Source organism: Cheilinus undulatus, linkage group 23 (genome assembly GCF_018320785.1).
Source record: "Cheilinus undulatus linkage group 23, ASM1832078v1, whole genome shotgun sequence".
NCBI lineage: Eukaryota > Metazoa > Chordata > Actinopteri > Labriformes > Labridae > Cheilinus > Cheilinus undulatus.
In genome coordinates this window covers 26225516-26249226 of record NC_054887.1, presented here as the reverse complement: position 1 = coordinate 26249226, position 23711 = coordinate 26225516, and the positions used below count along the sequence as shown (strand labels likewise).

The window sequence follows — 23711 nt, the reverse complement described above, 5'->3', positions numbered from 1 at the left end:
TAGCTAGTGTATTATATACCCAACTGTTGCTAGCTTAATGCATGTCTACATGTGGCTAGCTTATAGCAACCTACAGCACGTTTATGACATTAATTACTATTTGGCTTGAACCTGTAATCCCAGAGCTACCTCCTAAGAATTAAACCAGATTATCATCATGAATGATACTATTACATTTGTTGCAGCGAATGCTGTTTTCTTTATCTTATACCTGCCAGTCTGTAGTAATGTTAAACTTGCCTACAAGAAAGCATTTTAGCTAAAAAAAAAAAAAAAAAAAAAAAAAAAGTTTGCTATAGTTAGCATAATATACCTACCCTTTGCTAGCTTTATATAAACGTACCTGTGGCTAGCTTAACATATACCCGTCAGTAGCTAGCTTAACATTAAACTACATGGCTGGCTTGATTATGCCAACCTGAAGTTAGGTTGATATACACCTACCTGTACCTAGCCTGATATATACCTACTTGTAGCTAGCTTCATTCATTCCTATCTGTTGCTGGCTCCCTGTTGCTTACTTGATATATATCCACATGTGGCTAGCTTGATATAAACCTACCTGTTGCTAATTTAAGAAATAATATTGTCCCAATACCTACTTGCCGTTAGCAACTACCTGTTTTCTTAACTAGCTATAGCTAGCATTTTATAGCTGAAAAACTAAAACTAGTATATTATACCTACCTGTGGATAGTTTAACATGTATCTATCTACCTGTAGCCAGCTTGTTGAGTATACCTACCTGTAGCTAGTTTAATAAAATACTCTTGTACCCACCTTAATACTTGCTGTTAGCTTCTGGCTGTTTTCTTAATTAGCTATAGCTATCTTTTGTAGCTGAAAAGCTATAGCTAGCATTATATACCTACCTGTAGCTAGTTTAACATTTATCTAGCTAGCTTAATATTTACTTACTCATAGCTAGCCTAACGTGTACCACCCTGTAGCTAGCTTGATAATACACTCCTGTCCCTACTTTAAAACAGACTTGCTGTTGCTGTGATTCCCATCTCCAGCTAGCTTATACCTTTATCCCTACTCAGACCTCATATTTTATTTTTTTATGATCACCAGAGATTATCCAAAATGTTCAAGTTAAAATGGAAAACTAAAAAAATGTGAACAATCAATTGCACTTTTAAAGTGTGTTTTTCCCCTTTCATCCTTTACATAAACTGTTTTCTTACAACCAAGTGCTCTTAAACTACTTTTAATTTCACTCTAGCAACAAACGCCCACCGATTCTTCCCGCATTTCCTCAACATCTGTTCTCAAGAACAAACAAAAAGACTTTACAAATGTATTTGTGAAATGTGAAAGAAAGGTCCACAAAGCATTCACTGTACACAAGCACATAGATTTATTTATACAAATATAGTATGTATAACAATTGCATATCAACAGTTTGTCTTCTTTTTTAAATCTTCACGGTAATTACAGGACCATCAGCTTCAAAAATGTCAATTAAGAAAGATTACCTGTGATTTAAAGATACAAAAAGGATCTGTTGTATTGAGATGTTCTGCTTGAAGTGTAGCAAGGGTCAAAACATTTGAAATATCCAGTGTAACCTGAGCTCTGAGGTGATACAATACCATTTGACCTCAGTGCTAACAGGTCATTTAGGAAAATTTTCAATGCGGCATGTTTTATGCATGTAAGAGAACACTGCCCTGCTGGTCTTGTGCAATTAGATGTCATATAGATCAGGAAAATTCTTCATTTTCAGCAATATATCCATGATGCAATGTTAAAGAAATAATTAGCAACATCCTCATGAAAATGCAAATCTATAACTTCATGACAGCTTTTCATTCTTGACATGCAGCGCATGGATGGACTCCTTTAGCATACAGGAAGTGATGCATTTTATGTTTTCATTTGTCTGAAATAAATAGAAGAAATAATCATAGCTGTAAAGTATGGCAGCTGACAAGGACAAGTGACTGGCAATAGCTGAAATGACTTCATAATAAATGCTGCAAAAAGATGAAAGATTTGCAGTACGTTTTCAAATACGTATGTTTGCACCATTTTTAAAAATGCTGCTCAATTTTTTTAATGCAAGTCCTTCAGCCCACTCCCGATCATTTGTCCTTGTTAGCTGCCATAATAAAGCCTGCATGGTTGAACAAAAAAAACAAAAGAGCGCCACCTAAAACAAAAGATAAAGTACAGAAAACGCAACAACAAAGATCCAACAGGAGTGATCTCTGGGAAGTGTAGTGCAAACAAAACAAAATAAAAGGAGCGCTTAGCACCAAAAATGGAGGCATTAGAGAAGTAAACACTATCCAGGCGGATTAAAACTTGAACTCTGCTACTGGGAGATAAAGAAACAAAAGCAGATTTCTCATCAGGTACAGATTGTCAAAACAGAAATGCAAAGGAATACATCTATATGTGCTCGAAAGCAGCTGTGGTACAATGAATACATGACAAATAATAATTAAAGAATACATAATATTTAAAAGGAACGATAGAACTGTGTTAAACTCTGATATTATAAACTTTAAAATAGATAAATCTGGTATATTTGGGTTAAATTCAGTTCTGAACAAAACTAGGGGGTGTACCATGAAGTTAGCTCAAAATAACCAGATTTTTTTTTGGTGGGGTAAGTGGGATCGATAAAGGCTAAAGCTCAAGTTAGAGATAATGGGTATCACAAAGCGGGTTATGAACTTTCTCTGTTAACAAAACCTACATAAGATCGGCTGATAAGACACGTCACAGCAACATCATGGGACTCTTCTGAGGAAAACTGCAGGAACTTAGCAGTTGGAACAAGTCAAGGCAACAAATAACTATACTTGTAACCCTCCTCCACCCTAGCTCCTCAATACGAAAACAGGAAAAATTGGTTTCTTGTATGTTTTTGGCTTTACAATGTCATGAATTTATGGCTTTATAAACTTGAAATTTTGTGTTTATAATGTCAACATTCACAAGTTTAAAAAAAAATATTAATTTGGCTTTGTTTGCCTTTATTTAGATAGGATGAAGAGTGACAAAAAAGGGCCAAGCACCTAAAAAATTGAAAATTTTTAAACTTTGAAATTATGGGTTTACTATCTTGAAAATAAACAACATTGTAATCTCAAAATTTTGAGCTCACTTTTTTTTTCTCAAATCAACTGCTCCTTTTTATTGTTCCATGGTTGTGCATAGTGTTTCTAATCATGGTTTTAAAAAGATACACGCACATCTTATTTTGACAATGGCAGAGCAGAACCCCCCACGCTGAGATCTTTGAAGCCAAGGTTGGGAACCAATGCTGTAAAACATACAACAATCAAACTGACAAGGAGAGGAGTTAGGTCAATATGAGCGTATAGCATTAGTTCAGGCAGGCCAGGGTCCAGCACTGCCGTATAACCGAGATCAGCTAATCTTACACAACCCTAATCAGCTGATGGCCAGCTGATTAGCTATTTGCACTCATGCTGCCATATTTAAGCTGTTCTAGCCTGGCTATGATTTGCTGGGCCCCTGCAAGTGCTTTTACAGCCCTCCACCACCCCAGCTCCTCCTTCATTTAGCCTCTTAGCCAGTGACAGTGTCCTGTGATCAGTGTCCTGTTGTCACTGATACCTGCTTTGCTCTGGGGGCCTATTACTGCTCCCTCACCCTCCTCCACCTCAGCTGCTCCTTTATTATGCTTCTGACTCAATCAGTGCCATTCTGTCGTCACTGATGCCCGCTCTGCTCTGGGTTTTTGCTGCTTCTCTCTTTCCCTCCGGCTTTCCTTGTAGGCGCAGGAAAGCCTGGGACGTGTGCCGTTTCTGCTTGATGCTTTCCATGATGGCTCGTGGAAGGGCAATGTGATCCCAGAACATCCACACTGCCAGTTATAAATAACAACAAGAGGTGGAAACTAATACCTGCCAATAAAGAAAGACATTTAAATGTGGACATGTGGATGTAACAGGTAGCTAAGATAGCCACATTCAGCTTGTTTCCTCTGAAGTCACGTCAGACAGTTAGATTTTGAGTTTTGAGAGTGGAGACTCTGGTTGTTGGTGAATGAATCTGTTAGTGTGGGGTGTGCTGTGTTGACCATCACAACTCACATGTTAAGAACAAAGCTTCTCAATCTGTCTTTGCCATGCTTTTGGTCTAAACTGCATCATCTTCCATTAAAATCATTTAGTGGTTGAAAATCTGGGTCATGATTTCTCATTAAGGAAGAGGCCGGTGAATCCTGTGGCTAGAACCACTCCTCTGAAATGAAGATTTATAATGGTGGCCAAGATCATTTCCTTGGAATAATAGATAAAAATTCTGACGATTTACAACCAATGTCAACTCTGAACAAAACTGAGGTTAAAAGAAAGCCAGCTTTGTGATACAAGAAACTCAGACTTTAGGCTAAACAGACCTATCTCACTTCATGGTACACCCTCCTGTGACATTCTGTTTGTTAAATCTCTCGTTAAGATATATCTTCTAAATAAATCTCTGCTGGGATTAGCTTAAAACATCTGTAAATAATTGCAGTTATTGCACATTAATTGTTGGTGCCACCTGTAAATCAATAATCTCTTTAAATGGCACAGATTTGGACACAGAAGCTGCCTTACAGTACATAAGACCCATTTTGCTTACAGCGATTTACATTTGATGCCATAATAAACTGTCTAGAAGCACGTATCTGATCATGAATTTGTCGGATGAAATGTAAAAACGGAACATTGTGTGTTATTGCTAAACCTACAAGATACAAAATCTCTCCTGCTACAATATAGAAGGTAAAAAAGAGTTCACGTTTATCCAAAAACAGGACGCACAAAAAAGAAACAAATGGTCATTCATACGGAGACACAAGCACCAGTTGAGGGGTCAATAGAAACACCACTGTACAAATGATATCTATGGCAAAGAATGGCAATCAAAAATGGACCTGTAAACAAAAACAACAAACACAAGAAAAGAGGGGTTTCAGTCAGAGTCACAACCAGGAGAACAACTTATAAAAGGGAAGTTAAAACGGGCGGCTTTCAGTGCTTAACTCCCTCGATCTTGTTCTTCAAAGCACCAGTTTGGCGACAAACGGCTCTCTGTTTTTGCTCAGTAATCGGTGGTACACTGGAAGGGAGAAAGTGAGTCAAAGAGTCTTCTACTTGTTGGTTTATCCTCCACAACGGAGAGAAAAAGATTCCTTTGGGGATCCTCAGCACACGTAGATGGTCTTTGAGATCCACCTGTCTCTCTCTCTCTTCTTCACTTCTTCTTCTTTTGGAACATCCTGCAGATCACAAAAACAAGAGAAAAATACTGAGAGCAATGCTTCAGAGAGGGCTGACGGTTCAGATGTTTCCTTTTTAGTGCTGTCAAGCCACCTCTGAAATGTAAGAGGATTTTACCAGCTGTTTATATCCTTTGATTTCCGTTTTGGCTCTTTCATGCCAAGGTTGGTGTACATGTTATAAGCACATCTAAAGCAAATGTACATATGGTTTCAAGACTGGTCAGCTCAGAAAAGCCATTGTTTTATCCTGTGTGGTGCGAGTAAATGACAATCATTATTCTTTCTGCCCCTGTGATGTCCAAAGAGAACACAGAGCACTCTGCATATAAGCTGTTTGTGATCACATGATCTTTAATGTCTGTTGGGAGTCAGGAAGTGGGGGACAGCCATAAGGAATGAATGGGAACAAAAAAGTTAGTACTTTGCAGCTCTAAATGGACCTCAACACTGCAGTTAACATCAGAAAATTTCTACATACGTTGAGTACAATCCCTACACTTTGTAAAAAAGTCCTTTTTTCCACAGTTTAACTAATGTACCTGGTGGAAGCAATCAAAATCACAATTTACTCAGTCCTGAAGATTTGCTCGGGAGGCCAAGATAGTCCTGAAGACTTCTAGTGACTGGCATCATCTAGACAAAGGAAGACAAGAGTCTAGAGGAGTCTTGGGCTGAGCTAAGAGGCTAGCTGAGCCCCTTTCACATATAAAAAGTTTCTTATTTTGTCACAAACATGCTTTTAATAAAATGGTGATGCACTATGAGCCGAATAAGCCTTGTGGGATGAGCAACTGAGAAATGAACACGCCGGTGCTTCAATATGGCTCTCTAATGTTAGCCACTGTAGCTAGCTTCAGTTTGAGCACCAGTTTCCTTTCCTTCTTTTGTCATCACTTAATCCACATTTAAAAAGCCAAGCTTCTATATAAAAGAGAGTCGTTTAGGAACCAAATAACCAACTCCACTGAGCTGAGCTTAAAAGAGGCAGATTTTTCATCACAATGAACAAGACTTGCTGCAGCAGCTCATCAGCTGAGGAAACGTGGGTAAGATCACAGTTTAATGTGCTAAACCATGACAAAACTGTACTGAATCAAACCAGAGGGGTTTGTGTAAATAGACCAAACTTGAGCACTATTTGACAGGCTACAGACAGAACCTTTCTTAAATTTCTGCCTGGTGCTCTGTCTCCGTAAGTTTTTAAAAACTTTTTCCCTGGGGCGTAGATGGCCTAGTGGTTTAAGGTGCCCCCTATGTACGCGGATAGCCCGGGGTTTGAGTCTGGCCTGTGGCCCTTTCCTGCGTGTCTCTCGTCCCTGTTTCCGGTTACATCCACTGTCCTACTCTATCAATAAAGGCACAAAAAGTCATGTCCGCTGGCAAAGTCATGGCGCTATTTTAGGATTCTTTAATCCCCTAATCTGACACAGTGACCATTGCATGAGGTTAGAAAGATTGCATGATCTGACCTCGGTTTTATACCATCATGCTACAAAACAAATAAAAAGGCTAATACAGGTAGGTATTTAGTTATTCCTTATCAAAAAATATGACAAACACTTTGATCTGAGAATCACAAAAAGGCCTAAAGTGAAACTCGATGTGACATTAGATGTCATTACAAGGAGACTATCCAATGGCTGAAGTTGGACTCTGCTCCAGCCCTCACCTGGCTGGAGAGGATTGAATTTGAAGGTAGGAAATGGACGGTGTAAATTCCTGGAAAAGCCTGGAGGGATTTAGGGAGACTCGTAATTTAATTTGTATTTACTGGGTGTAAAATCCTGTGTGGTCTTAGCAGAATTTTTACTTTAAAACTGCCAGCATTAGAAGAGAATAAAGTCTTTGGACAGAAGACACTAAATATCAGAGGAGGTTGTTTGTGAGAATTTCTGATTTTAATACCAAAGCAAACAGCATGCAATTTATAATCTTATTTCATAAATACTCTGTGGTGAAAGAAGAAACAAGGTGTTAACACAAAACGCTTGAAGAATTGGGCGTTAAAGGAGGTATTTCTTCATGAAATGGGTTTCCATTGTTGAGCAGCTGCATACAAGCCAATACCAAATGTTGGGTGGGGTGTAAAGCTGTGGTTCTCAATGTGGGGGTCAGGACTCCCTTTGGAGTAGTGAGACATTGAGAGGGGGTTGCCAGATGCCTTAAAAAAGCCAAGAATATTTTGTTTATGATGTCAAATTTTATATTTTACCAATTTTTATGAGAAATATGCACAAAATTTGTTAAATGTAAAACATAAACATAGTCATTTGCTCAGATTTATGCTGAAGTGAAAGTAAACAAGAAAGCTTCAAAAAGTAAGTCTGCACTCAGATTTAGCTGGGCCCCTGACAAACCCAGAGAACGGGCCCTCCCCAGTAGTGGTATGTTGATATCAATGCATGTCTGTTTTATTAGTCCCGTGGTGCTAGCATCCCGAATATCTGTTGTGTGTCAAAGTGTTAATGGTTTCAATTGTTGAATGTATTTATTTGTGCCACTTTTTAACAGCTTTTCCCACCCAATTTTTCCACTTTTACTTCCCACTTTTCATCCATTTTTGCTCAATTTGGACCAACTTTTGGCCTCTTTAAACCAATTTTGCCAGATTTTAATGCATTTTCATCAATTTTTCCCACCAGTTTTAGCAAACTAACACTTTTTGCTACTTTAAACCCTTTTTTGTCAATTTTAAACCCTTCCCACCATTTTTCTTCCTGTTTTTGCCACTTCTAAACCAGTTCTTCCTCTTTTCACTTTATTTTTTGCCTCTGTTGACCAATTATTGCCACTATTACCCCTTTTTACCACTTTTTAAGCCCATTTTTGTCCATTTTAACTGCATTTCACTGTAGTTAAGCCCATCTTTGCCAACTTCTGCCTTTTTCCTGCCTCAGTTAACTTATTTTGCCACCCATTTTTACCACTTTTGAATCCCCTTTAACCATTGATATGGCTGTTTTTGCCACATTTTTCTAATTTTTTTGTCACTTTTATCAAAATTTTGCCTTTTTCAACCCATTTTTGCAACTTTAAAATACCATTTCACCACCTTTTTCACTAATTCTTGCCATTTTAACCTATTTTCACACATTTGAACCCATTTTAATTCTGTTTTTTAGGAAAAGGGATTTACATTTTTAAGAAGGCTATATACTATGGCATGAGTAAATAGAAAAATACATTTGTTGCCTTGTTAAGAGTAGTTGATATTCAGGTTAAATTTAAAGTATGGACATCACAGCTGCACTTTAAAATGGACCACAATTTCCCTGACCTCCATGGGTCCCAGAAAGCTCTCCCGTTTGTCCCCCCTTATGGGCGTCCTTGTCTGAGCATGACTATTCTAGAATAAGCATGGCTGTGTTCAACTACCTTCAGGTACAGTGGGGGTCCCCTGTCTCTGGCACCTTTATTTTGGGGGTCACAGGCTGAAAAGGTTGAGAACGTCTTCTGTGGAGTGGCAAAACACGCTCTGGGTTAAGCGGATGCTAAAAGAACATTACCTGCCTGACTGCATTGCGCCAACTGTGAAGTGTGGTGGAGGAGAGGTAATGTTATGGGGCTGTTTTTCAGAGTTTGGGCTAGGCCCCTCATCTCCAGTGAATATGACATTACAGACACTGTTGGTGTAGTGGTCAGGCAGCCAAATAGTATACTTTAACCACAATAATTCAGATTATTTGTTTAACTTCAATGTATTTCTTGGTATCACAATGGCTGTTGTGTTAGTGTGTGGCAGACAGCGAGACAGAAAGATTCAGTAAGAGAGACAGGACACAGAGGGACGGATCCCAGGCAAACCATTGGCTTATGTTTCTCTCCCATCTGCCTGTGCGTGCCACTTGGTCAGCATCTCTCTTGGCCGCCGGAGCAAATCTCTGCGGTCAGTGAGGCGGCGTTGCTAAAACATGATCCCTGCTCAGCTCTCTGTCTGTGGCTCCACCGCAACACACTGTTACAAGCTCCTAAATACCTTCCCAAGCTGCTCTGTGCCAAGTTCAAGACAAAAGATACGCTTGGAGGGATTTAGCTTCAAACAGGCAGTGCCACAGAGATCTTGGACACATGCCCGCCTTGTATACATCAGGGAGATGCTTCAATAACTCGTGAAGTCTGGGTAGAATTAACTGTGGCGTGATATGATTCAGCCTGTCTGATTAGTGTCTGAAAAGTTCCTCCTTGTTTCAAAGTTTGGCTGTTTTCACTAAGGGAAAGTTTGCTTTAGAGTGAAGCAAAGTGCGCGACTTTATTCTAAAGTTAGATAATAAAAATATTGTTTCAAGCCGAGGTATGTAGACCCGCCGACAAGAAACAGCATCACAGGCTGTATCTCCTTACCCTCGGAGCTGCAGAGCATGAGCCTCAGATGTAATTGGTTTAAGCTTGAATAATTTACAGGCCGTGTACACCACGGAATCAGAGGAAGGAGTGGTAAAGCTTACAAAGACTCTACCAGCTGCTAAGTTTGCAAATAATGCCACTGAGGTTTATAAGGCATCCCGCTGTGGTGTGAATACTTCTGCCTGCAAACAAGACAGTAAAATTAGCTGCATTGCAAAGTGGAGCATTGAGGATATCTCTATCTCGAATGGAGGGTTTAGCACGCCTACGCTTAACCTCTCTATCTAAGCTTCTTTGAAGTCAGCTTAAAAATATCACTTTTTGCTCTAGAAGTGGCTCAAACTTGCACTCCTAACATTGTGTCTCATGCTTATATTAAATATAAAATATCATATATACTGTTATTGGACTCATGAAACAACAAATTAAGTAAAAATAAAGTTAGAATGCAAAAAGGCTTATAGAGAAAATAAGCTTATTAAAGCAGGAAAGACTTGAGGTCTTAGTGTGAGGATTTGCATATGCTAATAAGGAAATTATCAAAGCCTAACAATGTTTATGGATGTCAGCGTCCCACGCCATGATGTCCTGAAGTCCTGACACTGTAAATATTGCGGTAGGGTTTAAATTAGTGCAACACAATAAAGGGTATGCTTTGAGTAGAACAAAGGTGGCAGAAAGTTAACTAGCAGTACCTTTCAAGTCACATCAGAAAGATCTGGACCATCTGGATGTTCTCTGTGATTGTTTTAATCGTTTGGCAGTGGAAGAAGAGAGAATGGTCTGAGGCAATGGTTTTCAAACTTTTTTTGCCCAAGGCACACCAAAAAGCAAGCTGACGTCTCAAGGCACACCGTATTAATGTCCTTGCAAAATAGCCTCTTTAGCATGTGTAGCAAGTAGCAACATGTCCCAACTGCATGCAATGTGAGCAAGTGCCAGCTACATCAGTCTGATTAGTTTCCTTTTGTAGCATCCTTACACTCTGCAAGTGATGCACTGCAGCTCCTCAGGTTTATCCCCAGTCCCCCTGTTCCTATTGTCTCTCTGTCGCGCCTATTAAAATGGACAAGTAACAAGGGAAGAGGTTGCACAAAGGATGACAAGACACCAGGAGTGTCCCACCTGAGGATATTCTTAATTTTCTTCCACTTTTCTCACTCTCGAAACTTGTTAGCTTGTTTTACAAAGACGAGTGTGTTGCATGGATATTCTCCATACCCATTTATGAATTTTTATGGTCTGACTTGTGCTAACATAAAGACAAAACTATGTGGCTCACAGCTGTTAGAGGCACCATACCTAAGATTTTCTAAGTAAAAGCATGAGATGCCATATTTTTAGATGTAAATTTACATTTGTATATTTAACAGATAACAGGTGGACAGTGAGCATGCAATGCTATATGATGCAATGCAACGTGTAACGCTTGCATGCAGTAAGGACATTGGTTATAGCCTCTCTAGTTGTTGCATAGTTGTAGTACTTCTGTAAAGTCAGACGAATTTTCAAGGCACACCTAGACTTGTCTCAAGGCACACCAGTGTGCCACGGCACACCATTTGAGAACCACTGGTCTGAGGTTTCCTGTGCTGTTTTCACTTTGAGCTCAGTGGGTCAAAGCTACAACTAAACAGCCAAAGTTACAGTTGATGCCTTGACAGATTTCAAAGTTTCTCGATACAAAAACTCGAAAAGAACACTCCAGAAACATAGTAAAAGAAATGCTGGTTTCTTTAGGCTGCTGTTTATCAAGGTCATTAAAGATTACTACATAAGAGGGAGGCAGATGGTTTTTTTGCTTTGTGCTTTAACAGATTAACAGGGATTTTGTTAACATGATTGCATCTGTTCCTGGAAAGCATTAAATGTTTTCTACTGTTGTCAGTCTTCAAGCTAAGCTAAACCAACAATCTGCTGTCTGTGATTTAATAACAAGCAATCAAAAAAAGGCATATAACTGGAAGTTACTTGACTGTTTTGGAGTTTTCTGGCTCAAATTTGGGAAATTTGAGGGGGTTAATGAAGCTGTATAGAAAGATGTCTTCTCTTAGCATCCTTTAATGTACTACATGTCTCATAACTCTGCATTCCTTTTGTAGATGCAAAAAGCTTCACATCAGATTCCTCTAACTCAAACATAGCACTAGTTTTCCATTCATGCTATCACTCTCTCCTTTGTTGTTCTTTTACCTTGTGCTGCAGAAGTCTGCCCCTATTAACCCTTAAAGCAATGAAGCGCCTCACCTACGACATGTGGTTCTGCTGAGAGGTCAGGTTCTGCTGTTGCTGCTGCTGCATGAGGAGCTGCTGCTGCTGGCGCCGCCGGGCCGTGCGGAGCTTCTCGAAGCGAGCTTCCATCTCCTCCAGCACTTTGGGGGTGTAGCGAACCACCAGCTTCACGCTGTCCTTGGCCGCCTTCAGCAGCTCCACCGCCTTCTCGTGGTGCTCGCCTTCTACGCTCTGCAAAGGTTTTAATGAATGCAGAGAAGGTAAGTTTGAATATGTCATTAAAAATAGCCCCTCCATTTCAGTTTAAAAAAAATCCTGCCTCTATTTTTCATATCATTTGCTATCACGGGCAAATGAGCTGTTGGGGAAGCGATTCCAATCCTTTCTGAAGACGTTTGCAGCCCTCTGATCTCAATCGCTCTCCTGATTGTTGAGTCATAAATCAAACTACAAATCAAGCACTGCTCCTTTCTGTGAGAAGCTTCGGAAATATTTCAATTAAGAAAGCAGGCATAAATAATGAAAGCTTCCTCCAATCCATATGAGGGCCACTCTCTGCAAAAAGCAATCTCACTTCCGAGAGTTCAGATATTAGAGCTTGGGCAGTGGCACAAAATGTCTAAATATGAAGCTACAAACACTTCTCCACTTTATTCCCACCAAACAGCTCTTTTACTTTTGTTTTGATGGTATGTTACAGTAAGGTTGTCAAAATTGTCATGCTTTTTGCTGACACATGCTTTAGAGCAATATTGTCTCTGTAATTTTAATGATTTATAATGTCAGAAAATACCAAATTGAAATCACACGTTATCTTCGTTTTAGCTTAATGTTGTATTATCCCTGTAGGAGCCCACAGATCCACACAGCTGATCAGAGGATAACTGTGCACTGCAGTAGGAGACAAAATGCCAGCCACACACTGCACGATTTTGAAATCTGAAATGATTTTAAAACCGTGGGAGACCACAGATATGAGGACAAATTCAAAAGATTTTTCATCTTTAATCCTCTGAATGCACACACTAGATGACTTAGCCAGACTGTCAGATCACTGGAGAACACACACCTGCCGACCTGCCAGCGACCTCAGTGATCACGTGACTTCAGAAAAAACAAACATACACAGATGTCTGTCGATATCCTCTTGCTGTCCCTCCTCTACAGGCTGCCCTGGCCTGTGTTACGGGTGAAGCAAAATCATAAAACATGGAAAAGACTCAGGACGAAATCCTGGCTAGAATTAAGTTAAAGCCGTGTTTATGGTTGTGAGCGGTCAAATTACGTATGATCCTGCTGTGACGCTTCCCCGTCTGCTTGCCCTCATTGGATGTTGTGGGTACTTTGTCAGTGACACTATAACCTAGAATTGTAAATATCAAACGTGTTTGATATTTATGATTTGGGATTTTGGAGGCTACGTCATTTGGAACAGTATAACAATCGTGTTGACACCACACACGAGGATGAGGCTCTTCTCAGGATACACCCCCACGATCGTCGGGGGAGGCAAATCTTGCCCCAAATCGGGCTTAAAATCCTGTAGTGTGTGGCCAGCCTAATGCAACTATTATAGCCAAGTACCTCATATGACCTAACTTCAAAAATTCTGAAATATCCCTTTAATTGACACTGCATGTTAAGTACTGCCAACTGTCTCGTGCAGCCCTGCAAATTATCATCATGGCACTTTGGTTTGTATATTTTGATTGACTGACTGAATATTACCACATTTGACTGGACATTTTAGACACACTTGAAGGACTTACTGGTGCAAAACTAGTGCCTCATCCTGGCCTTATTAAGTCTAAGGCCACATTTCAAACTGCTAATGCAAGTCTGATTAGACCTACCACGCCGTTGACAGACAGGAGCTGATCCCCTCGTTTTAAGCCACCGTGCCTCTCAGCCACGCCTCCCGGGATGATGCGAGAGATGTAAATCGGCGAGTTCTGCTCCTTCCCGCCCATCACATTGAAGCCCAGTCCTTCCTCTGTCTTGGGTAGCTCCACTACCCGTGGGTGGGAGTGACCTTCGCTGGCTGCGAAGGCTGCGACTGTAGCCTGAGGTAAAACAAACAGGACAGAGGAACTGATTAGAAAGTCTCCTAACTACTCCATACCCTGAAATCACAGCTGTACATACATATTTATTGTGGGTCACTTTACTGCATAAGTGCTGTCTGCATCTATTTATTTTGTATATTACTCGGCTGCATTGGTTTGGGAAACAAGGCAAAAGAATAATGCAAGAGGAACTCTCAAGAAGGTCAACACTGAGCGAGGATGCAAAAATAAAACATGTCTGGCAAAGAAAGAAAATCTTTAAAACAAATAAAAAACTTCTTTGTCAGTGAAAACAATGTTTTTTTAAATGAAATACAGTCCTACTTTTCAGATCAATCACAGCACTGACATGATGAGCAAAGCTCTAACTAGTATGGACACAGCTTTTTGTTCTGTTTAACAATCAAAAAGTGATTATTAAGCCCAGTGAGCTCTTCACACCTGATGTTAGATGTCAAAAATAATAAAGAAATGGTATTTGATCCCTGGTCTGTCTGATATAGCCCAGTTTTAATTGACAGGGAGAGAGCTGGGGGAAGCACTTCAGTATTCTCTTTGATTCTCACGAACAATGAGCTAATCAAGGGGAGCATGTTTGCTCACGAATCAGTCATCATTTGCATTAACCTGAAAAGACTCAGGATACAGAGAGAGGGTAAATGCAAACACTTGGTGTAAGGCATGTTTGCAGTGGTTCTGATGTGCAGAGGTGTTTCCATACGTAGCACAAAAAGTAAGGAAATTTGTGTCTGATAGATGATTTCTTTGTTCTTCCAGGCAATAAATCTTATACCATTTGGAAAGCCTTTTTATTTCCCTTTTAATAATGGCGCCACATTTGTAAGGAGCATGCAATTGTGGGATGAGCAGCAGAGCTGAGTATGTGAGTTGTACCCATGAAAAATTTGCCAAATCTTCTCTGCCAATGCCAAAAAGCTTCTTGCTGTTGCTATTTACTCCTCTTTTGAGTTTCTGGTACCACCCCAGCTTCTGTGCCTCATTGGCACCTGATTGTCAGCACCTGTGAGCATGGGCCCTGCTTCAGTGGTCAGTCGGTGTCTGCTAAAGGATTGACATCCCACGTTTGACTGATCTGGACAGGACCCGTGCTATATGACAATGTCAAGCTGGTGTTCTGCAAAACCAAGTTGCAGCATTAGTTGAGGTGTGCCCTAGTGCCATCTCCAAACTGAAGGCCAAGCTCCATATAACATTGGACGTCAGAGACAGGCCGTGAAGTGGGTGTCCCAGGAAGGTGACAACCCAGAGCAGGCTGTTTCCTCACCTTGTGGGCGCTCAGGAAGTGCAGACTGTCTTCTACAGATTTGTAGCCAATGTTTATGGCAGATGGCTGTCTGCCCAGACAATCTGGAACAGACTGCATGCAACCAATCGCTGGTCTAATACAGCTGCCAGGTGGCCTGCCATGACTGCCCTTCACTGTCAGGTCCATTTATGCTGGTGTTGGCAACACGTGCACTGGAACCTAAAAATGTGTAAAGCAGATGGATTTGCCAGACTCCATCTCAGTCATAAGGAAAGCCATCTTGACAAGCTCCAATCAACAAAGTCTGTATCCATCTGAACACTGTTCCGACCAATCTGTGTCATTTGAGAAAGAGGCGGTAGCTATGGGCGGGGTTTGGTTATACTAGCTGTTTGCAATGGCTGCCTCCTGAGCGGTGATTAGCTTGGATGTAGCTACAATGTAGTGGCAGTTTTATCAGAATCAGTTTACAAAATAGATTTAGCTAATTTCATGGGTGCAACCCACATACTCAGCTGTGCTGCTCATCCCACAAATGCATTTTCCTTACGAATGTGGCACCATTTAAAAGGGAAATAAACAGTCTTTCCAACAGTGTAAGATTTACCAAGAAACATTGCAGCTCTTTTTTGTATTTAGTTTTGTAACAAGCCTTTTAAAATGCAACGCATCAGCTCAAAATGTTCAAAAAATTTATTCTGAAGGTGGACATCAGTTACAGAAAAGTTTGGATCCAGTCAGGACCTGGGGATCAGGCCTCCACATGAGAGGCTCTCTGGTGTTTCTGATCAAATGGATTAACACATCCAAGTTCACAGTGGAGGAACAGCCAGACAACTTTCACCCTCAGTAACTCCACCAGCTGGTTGATGTTGCCTGCTGTTTGCGAGGTTTCTTTGAAGCCCAAGCCAAGCTCCTTGCGCCTTGTACCATGAGAACAAAGCACCCAGGAGCTTGTTAGCTGAGTCTGGGGAAAGCTAATGGCAGACGAACAGAGAGTGAGACACCCCGTGACCACTGATCCACAGATGCGCTGCCACAGGTGCCTTCCTGTCAGGCCGGCATCATCTATAATGTGCGAGGTGGATCAGGAAGGGTGGGATGAAAAAATAGAGGAGGGGAGGCTCTGTCAGAAGCTTTTGTGGATGTATATCCAAATTCCCCCGCAGCACACGAGTAGCTTGGCACTTTGAGGTCTTTGCTGCTCCCTCCAGGCAGCATCACCATCTCTGCTCTCATTTACATATTCATATGCATCCTCACATCCATGCTTGTTTCTGCTTCCCCTCATTTCTCTCTCCTCTCCCGACGCCTGTTTTAATCTGGTTATTGTGTTCTGCCAACTTCTCCACTCCCTTCTTCTCCGTCCCTCTTCTTCACCCTCCTCCCTCCGCCGCCCTCCTGTCCCATTGTGAAACTAAAAGGCAGCTCCTCAGCATGCACGCCGTTGCTTCCCGGGCCTCACGGCACATCGACCTTCACAACTTTATCTCGCTTTCCGCGAACAAAAAAACAATCTGGCAGATGGCCGGCCACACTGGAGGCATTTTAAATGAAACGCCTGCTATAGGATACCGATTCTGTAAGCACAACTTTCTACATCTGAAGCCACTTGATCATCAGCTTCCAGGATTTTCTCTGGAGTCTATACAGCACTTCTAGTCTATTGAAAGCAGTAATGACGGCCTGGAGCCAGGAATTAGAAGCTAAATTGATTTAATTAACATAGCAATCAAAGAGAAACAGGTGAAACGCAAATCTAACGTCGGGAGACTTGCCATATCACAAACGGATCCACGTGAGATGCATAGGAACAGATTTCACACATTTCATCAGCGTTACAGTATGATACTATATGATACTGATTGGATACAATTGGCCTACTTTAGCAATGATCTCCAGAGAGGGTTGAAAAGTTATTAAAACACCACTACTTCCAGTTATGAGTGTCCCCACAGCCAAGTCATCTCAGGCCATTAACTGTGTGCTTAATTGCACAAGGGATATGCAATTTTAATTCATATTTTGGGAGCAGTAACTTCTTAAAAGTTTTTGGGCAAAGAGAGGAAAGTAGGAGGAAGTTTTAAAGCTGCTTAAATCATGTCCTCATGGTTGCTCCAGGCTTTAAAAAAAAGACAGACACTTCTTTCTTTCCCTACAGCTTAACTGTCACACTTCCTTTGTAGATGGAAATTACTCTGCTCCAGTCAAAAGCTGTTTTATATATATTTTTTTTTATCAGATGACAGGGCCCACTTGACAAATGACAGGAGATTCCAAATGCAGCATTCAAAGAAATTAATAAAACTGCTGTTGACAGCAGATGTGTCATTTTTATGTGCCTTATCCTTTAAATATAGGGGAAAGAGTTAGTAGATAAGGCTGCCTTTTTAAAAAAGGGGAATAAAAATGTTGGTGCCCTTTCGGTGCTTATGCCTCGAGTAACGCCTTACAGCAGTTAGCTTAGCTTAGCTTGCTGAAGCAAGGGGAAGCGTCTTGCCTAGCTTGGTCAAACATAAAGAAAAGCTTATGTTTGATTTACTCAAGTCACTTTCAAAAAGAAATGTACAACAGTTTTTGCTCTAAGAATAAGATACTAACCCAAATTGAGTTTATGGTGTTAGTTCAGGCAGGCCAGGAAGTCAATCACTGCTATAAAATTCTCAGATCTCACGCAGGTCCTCATCAGCTGATGGCCATCTGATTTGCTCTAACCACGCTATTGGTTAATAGCACTTATTCTAGCCTGGCTACGCTTTGCTGCTGCCTCTGCAAGCTCTTTTTTGCAACCCTCCTCCACCCCAGCTCCTCCTTACTTCTGAGTAAATCAATATCATTCTGTTGTCACTGATGCCTGCTCTGCTCTGGGGTTTTTCCGGCTTCTCTCCCTGCCTTAGGCTTTCCTTGTGGGCTCAGGAAGGAAGTAATGTGTGCAATTGGTGCTTGATGCTTTCCATGGCCTGTGGAAGGACAGGGAGATCCCAGAACACTACCAAATATTAATAACGGCAACTTTATAACTGCTAACAAAGAAAAATATCTATAACCACCAATCGTGTAATTCTTGACAAAATGGTCCTGACTTAAATGAGTGTCATTTAAGGGCAATAAAAATATTGGTACCCTTTCCATTTCTATGCCCTGTGTATAGAGCCTTAGAGTAGTAAGCTTAGCTTAGCCTGCTAGCCATGCTTGGGACAAGGGGAAGCATCTTGCCTGGCTAAGTCAGACATAAAAAATACATCTATATATCTTTCTTTCTCTAAGCTTGTGTTTAATTAGTTCAAGCCACTTTTAAAAAGAAATATAAAAGAGGTCAATTTTTTGCCCTAAGAATAAGATGTTAACCCACAGACACATAAAACTGACTTTACTATTGCTTAAATTAAGAGTGAAGTGTTAGTTCAGGCAGGCCAGGGAGTCAGGCGCTGCCATTTAATTGAGATCAGCTGATCTCACACAAGCCCTCATCAGCTGACAGCCAGCTGATTCACTCAAGCACACTATTATTGACTAATCACACTCATGCTGCCATATTTGAGCTGCTCTAGCCTGGCTACGCTTTGCTGCTCCCTCTCTTTGCAGCCCTCCTCCACCCCAGCTCCTCCTTTATTCTGCTTCTGACTTATTTAATGTCATTCTGCTTTTACTGATGCCTGCTCTGCTCTGGGTTTTTTTTCCTGCTTCTCTCCCTGCCTCAGGCTTTCCTTATACACACAGGAAAGGCAGGAACATGTGCTGTTCCTGGTTGATGCTTTCCATGTAGGCTGTAGGCTGTTAGCTGTTCTCTCAATCTTAGATGTACAGATTTGAACAAAATGGCTACAAGTTTCAGAGTTTTTCAGCTTTATGTGTCCTTGCTCAAAGCTTTATGCTAATTTTCAGCTAATTGAATTCTTACTCTAAATCCTTCCTTAATGCAAAGACATTGGAGGCATCAATCTTCTTATCTAACTCTCAGTTAGAAAGCAAAGTGCATTTATCAGTATGTGGAGATTTCTTGAACCTAACGGTCAATTGCGATTCACTGCAGCACTAAAAATGTAAAGTGTTGGTTAGAGGAGCCAACAAAAACATCACTCTGCATTTGAAGCCTCTCTAAATCTCCCTTCATACATATACAAAGCTGCTTTTCCCTCTGTTTCTGTCATCCTGTTCAATCCTCATCCTCCACCTACTCCCTGTGATGTAGCCCAGTGAAGAGGAGTGGACCCAGCTGGACACTGAGCCTCTGAAGGATGGAGAGATGCTCTCATCTCTCTTTTGTTCTGCCCGCATCTCATCATCCTCATCCTCCACATGGAATCGGACAAGCCTGCCCTCTTTGTTTCTCTCATAAAAGCCGCTGTCTCTTGAAGTCGATGTGCTGATTACGAGTCCGTCTCGGAGTGAGAGGGTCAAGCCTATCTCTTTTGTAAATCAAAATTAGGTTATTCAATCCTAGCTGGACCTGGAAATGCATCCGTTTTGATTTTACCAGCAACCTTTGATGTTTTCTAAACAGCAGCCCACAAAATACTCAAGAAAGGAGAATGAAAGAAGCCCAGAATGAGCTTTTTATGATTGACAACTAATATAAAATTAATCAATGAAAAGATATACGCTGCCATCTGCAAAACTCTGACGTGAGAAATGAATCGTGGGTAAATATCAAAGCCTGCAAAGTGAATAGGGGATTATTTATCTTGGTTTGAATGCATACTGAGGACTTTCAAAAAGAACAAAATGAAGAAATCAATCTTATCCAGAGAATCTGTCACAACAAAACAAATAGGCCTCTGTCATCAGGCTGGTTTACAGAGTCATTTTTCATCCAGGTTGTGTAACAGGATATAATGCGACAGTGTTGTTAGTGTACGAATGTGTTTACAGGAGAACAGCAGCTAAAGATGGAGATCTAGAGGCGGCTAATCTGATGATTCACAACTTTATGTGGAAAAGCAGGAAGATTTGCTGCTCTAATGCGAGACATTTGGCACTTTAAGATTATTGAATGAGGATTAGAGATGAAACTTGCATGAGATTCATTCTGAAGGAAAAATGGACTTTGAGATACTACGTCTTCAGCACATTTCTGAATTTGCTGACACCCTTTCCAAAAGGCAGAGATTATTTAAAAAGTTTTAGCTGCAAGTAAAAGCCCCTCTAAATTAGCAGAATTTGGACCAGTTCCCTACTCCACCTGTAGATGAATGTCTGTTCATCTGCACATGCTGCTTTGTTTACATAGGTAAGGTAGCAGGTAGCTCCAGGTGTAGCTCAGTCAGCAAGAGAAAAGTCAAAAACTTCCAAAAAAATGGTGCAAAACTGGTTTATCACATGGAGCTATCATTTAAACTTGCAGCTCACCTGTACTGTCTATTTTGTTTGTAGTTTTTAATTCATTTTTACTATTTTTTAATAAATGCTGAGTCAGATAAATGTTGGCAGCATTTGGTTTCAACATAATTTCAACATGAGGCGATAAAAGAAGAATAAAATTAGTATCAGTAAAAACAGTATAGTAGATAAACGTATTGTTTCTTTTTGTACAATATCATATGGAATTGTATGGGGTTGCAAATGTCTCATATCTAATATCTTGTATTTAAGCTTATTTTATCATGTTGCATGTATGGTATCATGTCCTATCATATCGTAGCATTTCATATGATCTCTTATGGTATCATACCGCATTTGTCATGTGCTAGTATGGTAAAAAACTCAAAAGCAGGACCCAAGCGCAGATAAAACAAAGTACAATTTAATTAACAAAATTCCAAGAAAACACTCCAACAAAACTTACTTCAATCCACAAAAAACTAAGCAGGTAACAGAGGTCTCAGAAAACACAAGGAGGATTGGAACAAGCAACGTAGACATCAGACAATGAACTGACTAAAGACAGGCTGAAACACAGACCCTAAATACACAGGGGGTGACTGCAGACAGAGAGACAGGTGTGACAAACGAGACACAGGTGAAAGTGGTGAGGGTAATCAAAGTGGAGGGAAACTCAGGCAAGAAGAAAACTGGAAACACACATGGGAATGCAACTACAAAATAAAACAGGAAACTTCATGATACACAAGAACACGGGACAAGGAAGATATTCAAAACATAAGAAACACTAGGAGGAGAGCAAGGAAACAAATACAAACACAGGGAGTTTAACTAGACATGAAGCACAGGGGGCGAGGAAGAAATGCCAACACGGGGGAGAGAAACTAACTCACAAAATAGCAAATAAAACTACAAATATGAAATACGCAGAATTAACACAGGAAAACACTGAAAAACTTAAGAACATATATCGAAACCTGCTACATGACAGTATTGTGTGGTTTCATATAGGGGTGCACCGATCAATCGGCCAAGATTGGTATCGGCGCCGATACCGATACCGTCGAATCGGAAATCGAATCGATTCAGGAAATCAGTGGCAATACCCAGCCCTAATGCAAAGACATTAGAGGCATCAATCCTCTTATTTAACTCTCAGCAAGAAAACAAGTGAGTGTATTTATAAATATGTTCTTGAACCTTGATGATCAATTCTAATTCACTGCAGCACCCAAAACGTAACACAGCCAAGCACAACCTTTATTCTTAAGTGGGCCATATTTCATGGTTTTTGCAGAATTTGCTGAGGGCCAATCAAAACTTGGACTGCAAGCTGCATTTGTACACCCAGTATCACACTGTATCCCATAGTACCAAATTCTGTCATGCCTTATTGGACAGTATCATACTGTATCTTTGCTTGCACCATATCAAGCCAAATCGTATTGTATCGAATCGTATCATCAAAGGAAAAATTTCTAGGATGTGCAATAATATCAGCCTGATTTCAGTATCAGCAGAAATTTCTTCTAAAATTTATATCAGATATTTTAAAAATTGACATTTAACTGTCAACTAAATTTTGGCTGTATATACTAATAAATCAATTGAGATTTAGGCTAGACCAACAAATCTATGTCAGTTGAGGTCTTTTCCTTTATTCATCATCATTTTTTAAACTTTGAAGTGTGTTTTAAGGATCAGTTTGTTTCTTTGTTCATCCTTAAACCTTAAAGACCCTGTAAAGTGAAAATAAATCTGGGTTTGTTGAGTGACAGGTCACTGTATTATGAACCACCAGGTCAAATTTCAGTCAAATAAAACATCTCCAAGTATATAAGCTTCAAAATAATGAAAAATGAGGCGGTAAAATCTGCGCCAGGATGGTGTGGGCGTGTCTGTTGAATGAGCTGAAGCCACACCCACTCAGGAGAAATACGATCCTCTCAAATTAAAAAAATGTTACAATCTGAATGGAGGAAAGCACTCATGCCATTAACCTGCCTGTTTACCTTTTGAACAGAGCGCAGTGGCCTGGCTCTGTGCCAGAGAAGAAACTAAGTCCTTTTTCTGGCTCAAATCTCTGTTATGATACTTTCAATGATCCATAGACCACTGTGGCTGATAGATTTGGCAAATTTACCTCATAATGAACAGAAAAACAACATTTAACTGACTGTTAACTTTCAATAAAGGCAGGGACATCAGCTAACAACAGACTGCACTGAGTTAAACTGCTTGGTGATTTTATGTTGCAGTGTTAGGGGGCGAGGTCATTTCCCACTGTGGGCTTGTGACATCACTAGCCCACATATTTGCCCCGCCCAAATTAAACCACGCCAAGAAGGAGTTGAAAAACTGTCTTACAGTCTAAATCCAAAATTCAGTCACATGTAGACCTCAGAGTTTTCATGTTTACAGCAACCATATTCCAACATATCTAGAGTGTTAAGACAAAAATTTTGTATTTCACTTTACAGGGTCTTTAAAGTGTGTTCAAAGGAGTGTATCAGTATCGGCTAAAATAGATCTGGAAATATCTGTGAATTAGATATCAGCAAAAGTCCAGTATCATGCACCCCTAAAATTTTCCTTATAGGGTATTTAAATCTTTAAAGCTACAACATACTAGCCAATCCACGGGAGTTATTTTGTGTTGATTTTAGTCGGCCCAGAGGAAGCAATTTAGAACAGTTAATTTGGTAGTCACTGGTCTATTTAACAGCCGTTGTCATGGGGGGCATAACACAAGTCAGCAAGGCGCTTGGGACGTCTGCATCTGCGTTTGCTGGATAGCCAGCCATCATTTATTCATCAGGTGGACCAGCCCATCTGACATTATGGTGGTTATGCTTTACTTAGGGGGAAAAGCCTGGAGTAGGTGAGCTGAGGTAGTACAAAGAGCAAAACATCTGCATCAGGAGGTTGAATGATGGATGGATTGGTAAAAATACACAAATCAGTCAAAGCCTAACTGGGATTTTGTTCATTATGGTTCCATTTAAAACTACAGTAGCATTTTGGGTGACGTGGCCTCACCAAACTGGGAAGGGGGACTAAACGAAGTCTGTTAGTAATACCCATACTGCTGTTGATGTCAATAAGCCTGTTTTGATAATGATACATGATTGTGTAATTTGCTTCTGGCTGGTGCATTTAGCCCCATGTGAAGCATTCTAATAGCAGACATAACTTCTGATAATTACCCATTTAATTCTCTAATAAT

At 40.4% G+C, this 23711-nt stretch overlaps 1 protein-coding gene across 1 annotated transcript in view; it reads right to left on the bottom strand.

Annotated features, from left to right (window-relative positions):
* Window positions 1-1339: 1339 nt before the first annotated feature.
* lin7a (lin-7 homolog A (C. elegans)) overlaps window positions 1340-23711 on the bottom strand; it is a 76875-nt gene continuing 54503 nt past the window's right edge. The window contains exons 4-6 of the mRNA XM_041780679.1: window positions 13684-13893; window positions 11846-12061; window positions 1340-5251 (exon numbers count right to left, since the gene is read on the bottom strand). Of these exons, the coding sequence (XP_041636613.1) occupies window positions 11846-12061; window positions 13684-13893 (426 nt within the window). The 3' untranslated portion in view covers window positions 1340-5251. The remainder of the gene's footprint in view (window positions 5252-11845; window positions 12062-13683; window positions 13894-23711) is intronic.